At 35.2% G+C, this 14,602-nt stretch overlaps 1 protein-coding gene across 2 annotated transcripts; it reads left to right on the top strand.

The window, feature by feature from the left end:
* The first annotated feature begins 9,675 nt into the window (after positions 1-9,675).
* LOC117105192 (alpha-1A adrenergic receptor-like) lies at positions 9,676-14,602 on the top strand. 2 transcript variants are annotated; one of them, XM_033246261.1, is made up of 4 exons: positions 9,676-9,868; positions 10,125-11,203; positions 12,065-12,281; positions 12,982-14,602. In XM_033246261.1, the coding sequence occupies exons 2-4, from the start codon at positions 10,324-10,326 to the stop codon at positions 14,423-14,425; spliced, it is 2,541 nt and encodes an 846-aa protein (XP_033102152.1). In that variant the 5' UTR covers positions 9,676-9,868; positions 10,125-10,323; the 3' UTR covers positions 14,426-14,602. The 2 variants fall into 2 exon arrangements, with proteins under 2 accessions (XP_033102152.1, XP_033102153.1); XM_033246262.1 differs by having other exon boundaries at positions 9,676-10,001.

The following is a 14,602-nucleotide window of genomic DNA, read 5'->3' as shown; positions in this document are numbered from 1 at the left end:
ATTCTTTGTCAAAGTGGTTTAGTCTTACTTATTGTCCCAAATATTATTGTGTGCTTGTGTGCGGTTAACCATACATAAACGGATATATGAATACACACTTTCATTATATAAATCATAATTAAAATAAAGTCTAGCAATTAAAACATTTGAATAAGGAGTCGAGCGAAAAATTGAAAAAGGATGAATTTTGATAAAAACCATAAGAATTAAAACAAAATTTTGAAAATACGAATGGTTTTTTTTTAACCACAATACAGTACAATCGTCACAAACAGCATGACCAAATCAATAGTCTGATCACAGAGTGTGTTTCTCTCCCTTTGTCTTCAGGCCTACGTCATTGCTCTGTAATTGCACATGGCATCGGCAGTAAAAGCTTGCATCCAATTTTAAGCATAAATATACAATAATTAGCTTAGATTCGACGATTTTTCGTGATTTCGACCTTTATATACGCTGCTGTATTTATGAAGATATGGTTTCATATCTATTCAAATTATGATTTTTCAATGCAGTTGTTGTGGAAAAGCTGGAAGAAATAATTAGTTCAGTTGGAATGATTTTTTGGAAAAAGCAATCCAATGTGGTCATATCCGTGCTCACGGTATAATAATTTCCGTTTGTAGCAATTCCAACTATAGTGGTAAAATCAATGAATGTGAAATATTGGCCTATAATGGTCATCGAAAATTTCAGAGAATGTTTTGTTGTTCAAGGTTAATAGACTACAATTGAGAACAAAGCGAATATAGCCTATATACATATATATATATATATATGTATATATATATATATATATATATATATATGTTTTAATCGTATCAAGCATAGCCCTTCAACGAAAAGTTCCTTTTTAATGCAGTTGATGAAAACAAGTGTCTCTGGCTGGATTCGAACCTGCAAGTGCAACCTCTCGCTGTCAGGGGCGGGTGTCATATCCATTAAACCACGGAGAAGTAGCATAATTATACTTGCAGATTTTAATTGAATGAATGCACAGTGATAATGGCAATGAATTTTCTACATCAGCTCACATAACATCGGGCACCAAATTGCATCATGAACAGAAACAAATAACAAAGAAATTACTCACAAATAATAATAGCGAACTGAATATGCAAATGAAATCATTACAACAACATACAATATTCTATCCTATTCAGCCATAATAAACAGAACGTTTAATAGCTAATAAAAAGCCATGTTGGTTATTTTTAAGAAAGCACGTATAGACTTTATATATGTACATGTTCTTATTAAATATTAGCAAAATAAGTAACGTGTTTACTCTTACATATCTGTAAAGGGAAATACTATTCAAATAGTAAAAGCAATTACTAAATTTATTTTTCATTTTCTTCAACGGAAATTAAGATGTTAAGTTTTACTCAGAGTAAAGGCAGTGGGTACACAATAGAATGTAGGTAAGTACTGTATAAGTAATAGGTGATATATTTTCACTCCACCCCTTCATAAGTAGGCCTAAGTAGACTTAAGGCATGTTTACACTATGACAACGATAAAAAGCTCAAAAGCAACTGTTCATATAGAAAATAAAACAAATATCTTAACACGCTATCACGATTCGATAAATAAATACCCAAATCAATTCAAATGACGTCATAATTATGGGAAAATGATAAAATTGTAGTAAAAACCATGTTATCGTTTTCCCATGATTATGACGTTATTTTTTTTTTTTTATAGTATACACGATAAATCGTTATCGAATCGTGTTAGAGGGAAAACTTCTCTTATTTTTTTACTTTCTATATGAACAATTGCTTCTTACGTTTTATCGTTGCTCGTCATCGTCATTGTAAACAGGCCTTTATACTTTATAGGTAGGTGAAAGTATAGTATATACCATGGCCGGCGGAACCCACTTTTTGGCAAGAAATATATAATGCCTAGAGATTTTTGTATGATCGGAAATGCAAGAAAAGAAGGAGGGAAGAAGGAGGAGAAGGATGGGAAAGATAATGTTTATCCAGTACCCGACCGAGTTACCTTTTCTCGCAATTCACATTGGCGGATCTGGGGGAGGGGGGTCATGGTCCTGATTAGATTATATTTCAGACTAAATTATAAAAAAAGGGGGGGGGGGGAAAGAAAAGAATTCTAGACCTACCTTTTCAGGACCCGTGAGCTGATTTTTTGTTTTTTTTGTTACAATAAGAAAATTAGAATTTTGAAGAACATAAAAGTCATTAAAACACACTTCATCTAGGAATTAAAATTTTCCCGGCGGAGAACACCCGGACCACCCTTTCTTTTTTGGATTTATCGATTGATGGAAAAAAGAATACGCATGCAACTACTCATTTATTTATGTATGTATACACAAAAAAATGAGAACAATTTACCTGACCGTTTTCAAGAGGGAAAAACCTTGAATTTTGTAGAACTTTAAAAGTCATTGAAAGACATTTCAGAAGTCAGGAAAGCTCATTTTCCGCCATCTAGAAATCGAAATTTTTCCGGGGGAACCCGGACCCCCTTTGGAGTTCATTGATTAATTGAATCATTTTCAAGAGGGGGAGAACCTTGAATTTTGAAGAATTTGAAAGTCATTAAAAGACACCTCAGAAGTCGAGAAAGCTCATTTCCCGCCACCTAGGAATCAAAATTTTCCCGGGGAAGAACCATAGGACCCCCCTTCTTTTTGGGATTTATCGATTCATGGAAAAAATATCGTATGCAACTACTCAATTTTTTTGTGTATGTATACACACATAAGACCTATATACTGTAATAACAATGGGAAAATTTTACTTGACCATTTTCAAGAGGGGAATACCTTTAATTTTAAAGAACTTAATTAAATTTGCTAAAAGATACTTCAGAAGTTGGGAAAGTTAATTTCCCACCATTTAGAAATCAACATTTTCCCGGGAAGAACCTGAACCTCCCTTTTCTCTTTTGTTTCATTGTTTCATTATAATAATTTTCAAGAGGGGAAAACCTTGAATTTTGAAGAACTTAAAAGTAATTAAAAGAAACCTCAAATTCGGGAAAGCTCATTTCACGCCTTCTAGGAATAAAAAAAAATGTGTGTATACACACATAACAGGCCTATTTACTGTAATGAGAAAGTTCACCTTACCGTTTTCAAGAGGGGGAAAACCTTGAATTTTGAAGAACAAAGTCATTAGACACCTAAAGTAAGAAATCAAAATTTTCCCGGGGGAGGAATGTTGACCCCACCACCTAGATTTGATTCCAGATCTGCATGATTCATATTCCCATTCATCTTTTAAGTGGGCCCCCTCACTTTGAAAAACGTTCCGCCGGCCCTGTATACTAGAGTTATAATAGTAACAGGTTTAATAGGTCTAGCAGTTAAATTAGTAACAACAGTAGTAGTATTGCAGTGCCGTAGTAACTTCAGTCACCCATTTATCGCAAAATGACAATCTAACGTTAGAAACGTCAAATAAAAACAAAAGTAAATAATGGCGCGTTTGTTTCTCCACATTAAACCGTATAATCAATATATGACGATTATGGATAAATATTTATTTGTGCTGATCGACAGGCTGATATCGATTATGGACAAAATATACAAAGGCAGCAATAAAAGCATGTGGATGAGAAGAGAGAACGTCATTATGATAAATGACGCTCGTTAATGGTAGACGTATCATTTTGTTCTTGTCTCACGGTTGATCATCCATTTGTTAGCACCACATAATCCCCATGAGAAATATTGTTTAACGCGTTATATGATGGGATCCACTCAAGCGCGCACACTGAATGCACTAGGAAAACATAATGATCTTTCGCGAAAGTCTTACAATTACTGTAATGAAGATGTGTCGAGAATATAATTTTAAAGACACAACCTGACTTTGTCTTGAATTTAACCGGGATTTATTGTGCTTTTAAGTTTATACTACTGCCTCCATACCTTATGATTTCTTGATGATCGGTCCTACAGTTCTAAATACGTAATAACATCAAAATCGAAAGAGACGAAATTGTCAGCAGGGCATTATTTCATAATCCGCTGATTCGACGCTGTGAACAGAAATTGCTCGAAACCAGCCGCGTTTCGGAATGGATACTTATTTTAACAAAACGATCCTTTTTTCAATTTCAATGTTTGAACAATCAACTTTTCTTTGATATATGTGTACTGTACAACAATTATAAGAACTTACAATGATTGTACGGGTTGTTTGTCATACATACCAAGGCAACGGTTTCAAGGTTTACTTCCCAGTAACCCAGTTTTTCCTGCCCATGTGACTGTATACTGTATTTATTGTACGAGTTTTAAAGCTCTTCCCTAAAAATTACAGAACATAGTAGGCCTAGGCCTACCATACAAAATCGGCAGATTGTCTCATAGCAAATTATATGAGAAGCTTAAAATAATAATCACGCTAAAATTAAGTTTTGCCATTTTGTTACTATGTTTATGACTATCCATTAACAAGCAGTGTTAATGTGCAATGTGTCGGTATCTCAGATCATTTTATGGTAATCCATACCGCTCGTGTTGCAGTGACAGTATCACGGGTGGGCATAAAAATCGGTCGTAGGGCCAAAGCGAATTTTTGAATTAACACCGAGGCCGCACCAAAACTTTGATGTTTCCAGTGTGCCTTCCAAAAAAACCTTCATGCACTGCTTTTACACCACCGTTTATTCTCAGTTAAATACTACTTTTTAGAGATGCTCTCGGGCCGTAAAAACAAAAAACAAAAAAACAAAACAAAAAAAAAAAACAAAAGAAAACAATGTGTCAAAGATGTTTGGCGGGCCGCACATTAGGGTTTTTAATTCAATTTCGCGGGCCGCAAAAAAAAAAAAAAAAAAAAAAAATCACTGTTGGGGTGCATGCGGCCGGTTTTCTATAATTATTTTAACTGTTTTCTTGAATACGTGGTCCTCACATTAGATGCTCTCAAGCTATTCCGACCTTCAATATGGCAATGCAATTACTTCTGTCCTATTATTTTCCTTGGTTATGGAGGTGTATTTCCTGAATAAATAAGGCCTTACAAATGGATGAGCATAGGCCTACTGTACACGCATAACAATAAAAATATTTGTCATCACTGTTCTATTTCAGTTCAGTGTCGTATGCAATCAAGTTTTTAAATTATCAAATATGAATGGTCCGTTAACGCACTGTGAAATTAGATATCAAGACCAAATGTTTTTGTGCTATATACGGAGTTTTTTTTTGGTGGGGGGTTGGGGGGAAATAAACAATTTGTTACAAAAGCTTATTTCGACGAATACTAAAGACGTATCCGTCCGTGATAATGAATGCTAAAAAGATCACGTGATAAATCATGCGGTTTAGAGAGAGTACACATATCGTATATTATTTGAATACACAGTTAAAATTAATAGTTTGATTACCACTTTAGACCGTTATAAGCGCTCATAATCAATAACTTTTGTCCTTTGATCCGAATATTGTCAACGGATGAACAATACAAGTAGGCCGATGGAAAATGCCATGCTATCACAATACGTTTCATTATTTCATAATACTGTATTCATATTGTGATCAGAATTCTCTGGCTGTATGGCAGCTTAAAACGCCTGGAAAATTGGTCGTAAAAGTCGACATTGAACGCTATTTGTAATCCACATCTCAACATTATTAATCAGTAAAATTTTATAGTGAAAATTCATTGTCAACAAGGACAATGTTTGCAGGCCTATGTATATTATAAATGAAAGGCCTAGTAAATAAAATTATTAAAGAATAAATATACACGAACAAGATATTCATTGGCTTTATGATTTCTATACATCGTGTCTATATCGTATTGTATATTCATAACAAAAATTACACGATAAAATATGACAAAAATGTCTGCTAAATATAGGGGGCCTAGTTACATTTAATCGATGTGTATGCCAAGAAATGATATGAATATCATATGCGAGTGACCTACATCAGCAAACGGTATTCTGTACAAATATAGAGCTATATATTATACTGTAATTATCTATTTTACATAAGTATAGTAGCGTAAGCCAATGCCCAGCTAACTATGAATAATAAACCGTGTGATTTGTTAGCAAGCTACGGTAGTCTACCGTTGTGATATTATTTATAGGCCTATAGTAATTAATAACTAATGTACTTCTGGCTGAGTAATAAGTATTTTCGTGTAGGCAAACGTCGTTAGTAATAGGCTACTAAACAACCTACCATCGTACTGGTGAACTCAAAATAAGAGGGCAGGGCGGAAATGAAGATAAGACAAGGCCAGACCAGACCTACCTGCCAGTATTTGCCAGCTCACTATCTACTTGTGTAATAAAACGAGAATTTAAAAAAGACCAAAACTTTGTTTGGGGAAAACGAATAAGACAAAGGTACAACGTGAAAGCATGGATCTTTATTCGTTATAAATATTTAATTGCAGATAAAATAAAGGTAAAACATTGTTATATACAGCCTAATACAATCAAATTAAAAAAGTAAAGCGGGTGATTACCCTTCATTTCACAGAAGACCTAGGCCTAGCCCTGCCTTACCTGAGTGTTTGGACCCCAGTTTGGACTCAAAGGGATTGATCTGTTCATGACAAGGTTACGTACGTAATGACAACGGCTTATACTGTGTAGAAGTATGGGCATTGGCCTAGCCTAAACATAAAATACTACTAAACTACTAAGCCTAGGGCCTTAGGCATTCTATATTATTATTTGTATAAATAACTGGAAGGAAGACTTAAGTAGATATTATGCTAATAGTATTACAGCTAAGACCCCTAGCCTATGCCTAGTGTACCGGTATTCTTCAAATCATCAAATTCAAAGGCAAATGTCTTCACCGTCAGCATGATCCACGATTGTATTACATCTTGATTTTAAAAGCTAGCAATTTTAAAATCATTTTTATGCCTGGTCAGGTAGCTTTGCATAGACTAGGCGATATTATTGACATATTTTTATAAATAAATTTTACTTTACAGTATTTACTAGGCCTATGGCCCATGGGATTGAAAATGAAAAATCCTTACCACCACAACGCACGGAAATCATCGTTACTATTATAACAATTATTGTAGTAACTCCCGTTACAAAGAGCAACCTGCAGCTTTGATGATGATGCAGGCGGATTGAGCACTCAAACAAAGACTCTATCTAGTTAAATCCTATACTGTACATAATCCCAAATCCTTTGATAATTCATGGCGTTGAAACATATATAGGCCTTCCTAGACTTACAGCAAGTAAATTCGATACGCTTCACTTCAGTTAACGAAAATAATCACCATCTTCAGCATCGCTGATTGTTGCAGGTTGGAGGAGACGACTGCACAAAGTAAAGTAGGACGTACATTATCATTCTTCTGCTGTATGCATAGAGATATAATAGCTCTATGGCTGTATGTAGCTAGTCTACGCTCCGCTGCTCAGCTCGCCAGCTGAAACGACTACAGCGACAGCAAATAGGCTATTGAACTTACAGCTCTCCCAGAGAGGGAGACAAAGAAATTTGCATGGTTTGTTCAAAAATATAGAATTCATATTTCCCGTACTTTTAAAAATGCCGAATCATACTGATTTGGTTAAATTTAGTAGAGAAATATATTTCGAGAAAAAGTATGTGCATGGTGAGAATCATGTATTTGATCCCTAAATATGAGAGAACCTTCCATTTGTATTTGTGCTTAAAAAATATATATATATATATATTGAAAAAAAAAGAAGAATATTTTATCACATTGTATTTTCATTTTTATTTCAGTTAATCGACTGTTGCAATTATTCAGTTTTTCCCTTATCCTTTGCCCCTACCGACTACATTTTAATTCAATTTTAATTAATTTATTTATGCACCTAATACTAGCCTATTTATTTATTTGGTTTTATATATCTTGGCATGTGTGTGTTGTTGAGCTTGTGTGTTTTATGTATTTCATATGTATGACATTTATTTACTTATTCAATACATCATTGTGTTTCTAAAGACTTGGGGCTAGTCTACTTCAATATCTACCCGCATAAATCTTACGAGCCACCCAGTGGCGTAGGTACGGTGCAGCCAGTGCAAAGCACTGGGGCCCGGGGCTATTGGGGGCCCGTTCAATAGGCCTATAGATTTAAAAATATAACTTTAAATATTCCTACTTAAATCTTAAAAGGATCCATCAGTTATTAGGTTTTAGAGGCTATAATTATGGATTATATCCATTACGATTTATACTACGTGCCATAAAACAGTTATGGATGACTTTTTAACTTGTTTTACAAAAAACAAGCCATGAACAGCTTCGTATCTGTTGAATACATTCAAGGCTATTTTCTTTCATTCAGGTACTTATGTATTCGTATACAACGGTACAATGCACTAAAATACTTTTTGAAACATACTTCTAGAGCAATTGAAATGTCGGCACGCACGTTTTTGCTTGGTATTGGTAAAGCTGGTTAAAGTATTGTGCACGTTTTTGAATCACGCCCATCATACTTCGTGAATACGTTTTAGATCTACTTCACTGCAATTAGGTCGAGGAATTTCTATTCTTGTCAATATTGCACCATATCAGAAAAATGTTACAAAATGTTCAATAGGCCCTATATGATAAAATATGATATGTTCTCAATATCTTTGTATATTTTTTTAAAATATTTTATTGAAATATCTGCACGTTACAGTGCCGCCTGTTTTATAATATCAGAATGTATGAGCCTAAGAGTTTCGCCTAAGTAGTTATCTTGCACTGGAGCCCGTCACCCCCTCGCTACGCCGCATAATCTTATTTTATGAGCCGCATAGATCTTATGAGCCATCTACCCTAAAACTTCTGATTGAAACTCATTATTGTCATTATTCTTTTGTTTAGGTTCGGATGTGTTACAGTTAGGTGATGGTTAGTATTAGAGTACCGGTCACAATTAACCATGGAATTGGGCTTCACTAACTCACCCGTGCTTTTTATCATAGGCCTACAACTCCATTTTGTAAGCATAGAGATTAATTGTGTAGAAGTTTTGGCATTTCACTGGGTTATTATATAATAATAATAATAATAATAATAATAATAATAATAATAATAATAATAATAATAATAATAATAATAATAATAATAAAAATAATATTACGAATTTATATGGCGCCAATTCCAAACAAGATCAAAGGCGCAACGCATGTGAAAAGCCACCGGACAAAAATAGGTCTTAAGCTGTGACTTAAAGTTGCAAATAGAGTTGGAAGAAGTTATGTAATTTGGAAGTTGGTTCCAGAAATAGGCATAAGCAAAAGTAAAAGAACATTGACCGTATGTTTTGGTACGTCATTTGGAGACAGAATAAGGATTTGAGAGGATGATCGGAGACGGCGAGATGGAGTATATCGGGAAATCATTGAACGTAAATATGAAGGTTCATTCAGATGGAGAGCTCTAAAGGTCAGAACAAGTAATTTAAATGGGTCATTATTAAAGATTAATGTTTTAGGTGAGTAAAACCAACTATTAGAGCATGGGTCATTAATACAGTACTGGGATAAGAAATTTTACGGTATAAATACAACAGTGCGAAATTGGCCTAAAGCGACGTTGTCATTTGAAATGCAGAAGATCGTGCACCACCTGAAACATGGAGCAGGCCCTCATGCTGTTTCCATGTTACTAATGTCCGTCGTTCTCGTTTACTCTTTGACTAAAATACCTGACTCTCATTGGACACCAACAAGTCGTTCACCTTGATTTTCAAGTTAAAATTCAACCACGCTTACATTCGTTCATATGCTTGTAACATATCACAAAAAGGAGTCACTCAGGAGGATATACCTACAGTTCCGGAAAATATTAGGCCCTGCTAGGGTGACTATAGAGTGCGTCGACATTATGGAACTAAACTTGCGGATGAAGTCATGTCCTAGGTAGGCCTATGGATCTGAAATTGTATTCGTTTCAGATAGACTTGTAAAAATAAGCATTTGGTAAATAATAAACAAAACAGATAACAAGAATATATTTTACTCCAAAACGATATTTTAGGGACCGCAGCTACCGGTAAGTACCCGTAGGCCTATATCGGTTGTTATAAAATTACTATAACCTGTTAAGAATCTATAACATAACAGTAACATAATTATTATCGTTTATTAATTCGTTTTGATTTTTTTTTCTTTTCAGTTTTCTCTGCTAAAATGTAAATATTGGAAATGTAGCGGTGGCATTCGATTACTTTGCCTACAACATGAAAAAAAAGTAATGTTGAAAGAAATGAGACTGGACATGATTCTCTAATCGTCAGATATGAAACCTCTCGAGAATTCGTATTAAAATAGGTATTTGTTCATTGAATTTTTCTTATTGACGGGAATTAAATATAATGGCATCCATCACTCCGTATATTAACAACAGTATGTTGTTTACACTTTTCTCAGAAGGCAACAGTTCAGAAGAAACAATTTCAATGATAACAGTAGCTCCCATAGCTTTTGCTGTAGGTCTGCTGACCGTTTTCACGATCCTCGGAAACCTACTTACAATCATAGCAGTGGTGATTGAATCCAAACTTCATAAGTTTGAGAACTACTTTTTCGCATCATTAGCAGTGGCGGACCTTTCAATTGCAATCGTTGTCATGCCGATGCATTTACGCGTTGAAGTCAACAGAGGCAATTGGTACAGTAGTGATTTTGCCTGTGACCTTTTTATATTTACTGATGTAACCTGTTGTACAGCATCTATACTAAACCTCTGTGCCATTGCATTGAATCGATACTGGTCAATTTCGTCACCTTTGAAATACGCAACTAAACAGACGACAACACGGGCGGGAATCACGATTTCTGTGGTGTGGATTTTATCGTTGATAATTGCGAGCCCACCGCTTTTTGGTTGGCCGACACGTCTACGACGCGAATACACGTGTATGTATGACACAGACCATTACTACGTCATTTATTCCTCTTTTGGATCTTTTTTCATTCCACTTTTACTCTTAAATATTGTGTACTACAAAATATTCGGACTGGCTAAGCAAGGGGCTCGTTTTCGTAGAGCGGCTTCATCATACAATCTCCCAAAAAGAAATGCATCTACCTCATCCGGTTGTTACATGGTCGGACGAGTAACTATGTCCTCAGACGTTAACAAAAAAATAGACGGGCGTGAAGGATGGGGAAAGAAGACTTTACGGAAGTTACACGTACGGCGACCTCTTAGTAAGGCAGACCGGGCCGAAATGAAAACTGTCAAAACGCTTGGTAAGTTTGGAATGAGCCACAGGCCTATTTCCAAGATATTTTTCATAAGTCACTCAATGGCACTAGCTTCGATGGTGGTAGGGGCTGGTGGAGAAATGGCTTCGAGACCCGGGTACAGGGGACCAAGCTAATGGAGTAAAAAAAAGATTGATGAAACACGTTCATTCTTTTCTATCGCTTATATTCAACACCAGATACCCAAATCTTCACCTCATTCTCAAACAAACGGCGCCCTGAGGAAAGAATATGGATACTAAAAAATCTAAGCAAACGATAATTCACCTGTGCCACCCATCCTTATATGGATTGGCCTCGGGATTGCCCCACCTCCTGATGTCCTCAAATCTTCTTGTGCTAATGTCTTTACACATTGTAAAATGTCACACATTCAGTCATAAATGTTCGTGTTGCATACACATTTCTTTTTTTTTGAAAACATTCTTCCAGTCTTCTTGACTTTTTCATCTTTTACATAATACCCTTAATATTAACATTGTAATGCCGAAAGAGTCCAGATGGACAGGAGAAAAATATATTAAAGAAACATGTATTCCAACACGTCATAATGTAGTCAATAGTTTATTTTCATGATTTCAGTATTTTTGTATTTTTAGTCTTCTCCCTGACCGAATGTGTTTGATTTTTAATTCTCTCAGTCCTTTGTGACTAGGCCTATTTGTCGCTATATTTAATAACTCCCACATTAAGGATTAGGGTTTTTCTGTTTTGAAAATGTGATTTCCGATTGTATTAGGAGTAGGAATACGATATGCCGATGTCAAGATACCTTAAAATGTTGATCTCTGGTTATCGAACATTTACTGCAATTGATTTTGATTTGCATTGATTTCGATTTTTTAGGTGTCATCATGGGTACTTTCATTGCGTGCTGGTTACCGTTTTTTTCACTGTATCTGATCACTCCCTTCTGTGCTGCTTGTAAGGTACCCCCAGTTGTTGATCGATTCGCTTTGTGGCTAGGCTATACCAATAGCCTCTTGAATCCAATAATTTACATATGCTGCAAATCACTCTTTCGCAAGACCTTCAAAAAGATTATTTGCCTCAATTATTGCAGGTGAGTAAGTGGTGCTCATTATTATGAAAATGTCAATAAATTCAACGTGTGTAAGCCCTGTCCATACTCTGAAATTGTATTTTTCAAAAACATGTGACATCCCATTATGACCATTTATAGCACATCATGACTATATATGGGCATACAACATTTTTATTTTTTCAAAGAAAGTTTGATAGTCTGGAGAGCTTTAAAATACAAACTGGTAAATATATCGAAAAAGAATTTGAAAAAACTATGGTCGACGTCTGATGACAACATAAGAATTGTAATTAAAAATGAAATTAGAATATAGATTATGACAACTATACAATGATTAAATGTTTTGACAATACACTTAGCTTATGCCAACTGACATGCAGGGAATATTTTAATTGAGTTTTTAAATCTTTGAATCTTTGAACCTGCAGCCAATAATCAATCAAACTTTTGCTACGTTTAGTGAAATTATTAGTTTTATTGCTTCATTGGTACAAAAATCCAACAAAGCAACAGTTTCAAATTGATAAAGCATAGTAAATGTTGATACATATTTTAATCATTGCTTGTCTTTGACACATTACATGAATATAATATTATTTTGATTGCTTATGGATTATGTCAGTATATTATCTAATTTAATCATATTACTTGTAATCGCAACGAATTAGATATTATCCTTTGAATTTCTCCTAAAATGTGTCGATTGTCTTTCATTCAGATCAAACAAAAGATACAAACTGTCAAACAGGCGCCAAAGAGGAATGTACAAGCACATACCCCGTAGGAATTGTGACGGCGATGAAGACAGGTTAAAAGAACTACAAGAAAATAAAATAGATGATGAGATACAGGACGACATTTCCGAAGGAAAACTCGACACTTATTCCAAAAATACAAGCTCTAAACTATCATGCTCACCTTCGTCGTGGTCAGCTAGAAAAGAGAGATTTAAGCAAGTCACTCTAAACTTAGTACCACAAGTTCGAAAACTATCATCAAGCTGGAGGAGCAGAGATTCACTTGATATTCAAGAAGGTAGAACTATAATGACGTCATTTGTCACCGAAATTGATCATTTCTCTCTTAGCGACGATCCAGATACGAATCTTTCAAAATCTGACTCGCACTTGCACAGGTGTGGCGTAACAAATTCTTCATACGATGCCTCAATTGGAATCACCGAGACCGAAGTTCACTTACCTCCGAGAATGTTTCTACCAAGAGTTCACTCCTTTCCAAATATGTCATCCGAAAAAATTAACGGTTTTTGTAAATTACCGTTGTCAAATATGGACAAAACTTACCTTAGTGTTCCTAAAAACGCACCATTTGAAAATAACTTTGTGATGGGATTTAGGCTTAGTGATGACGTGCAAGAAATCGTGGATCAAGACGATCCACATGGAATACAGTTAATAATAACAGACGCAAACGCTGAACATACTTGCGCACAAGAAAATCCTTCTAAAGACATTAACAAATATACTAACACGGAAGATCAATCTACAAGTATTATACCGGATATACATAAAAATAACTGTCATGCTACCAAAGAAATAACGGACATAGAGTCTCAGCACATAGACACATTAATAGATTGCTCAAATTCTGATTCAACAACTGATAGCCAAATATCAGAGGAGGACTTTTTACGCGGGAAAGTAAAGGAGAATATTTGCAGGCGACACATTGAGTCTGAAGACTGCATCAAATGCAGACGGCACCGTTTTGTAATAATTAAAGAAGTCGGTGTACAAACAGATGAAACGCCTTTTAATGAGACTACCGACTTGCCTTACTTGAGTGTTCATCTTGAAGATAAAATTCCTGACCTCATAGCATCTGCGAGGTTGTCAGAAAATCAGGCGGGAACGAAGCACCAGTCGAATTCCACCAGATCGTCTGCCGATGACAAACCGCGTTCAAGTGCATTTGGAAAGGTGATGAGCTCAAGCTCATATAATGATTTTGATATATCTTTATGTAATGAACATACGACTGATGCTAATATAATTTCATCTTCTAGATCAGCCAATTTTAAGGAACTTCAGAGTGACGAGTCACTTGAGCCAAGTGATTATATGAAAGAAAACGTGTTTTGTTCGCGTTTCGATCCTAAGTCTCTCAACGTTCTTGTTCATTGCAGATCAAGCGACTTGTAGGGCCTAATCCTATTTGTAATTAATCAGACAATATTTTACTTCAAGAACACGACATTGAATTATACATAACGATGGAAATTATGTCAGATAGACCTATTACTAATGTCAGACAACCTTTCGTTTTCGATATCTAAATGTATTGTTACAATCAGAGAACAGTTAAATTAACTATTCCCT

Source organism: Anneissia japonica, unplaced genomic scaffold, assembly GCF_011630105.1.
Source record: "Anneissia japonica isolate Jap-2015-1 unplaced genomic scaffold, ASM1163010v1 scaffold287776_len302883_cov198, whole genome shotgun sequence".
Classification (NCBI taxonomy): Eukaryota; Metazoa; Echinodermata; class Crinoidea; order Comatulida; family Comatulidae; genus Anneissia; species Anneissia japonica.
Note: the sequence above shows the minus strand (reverse complement) of the source record. Positions and strands in the feature narration are given on the sequence as shown.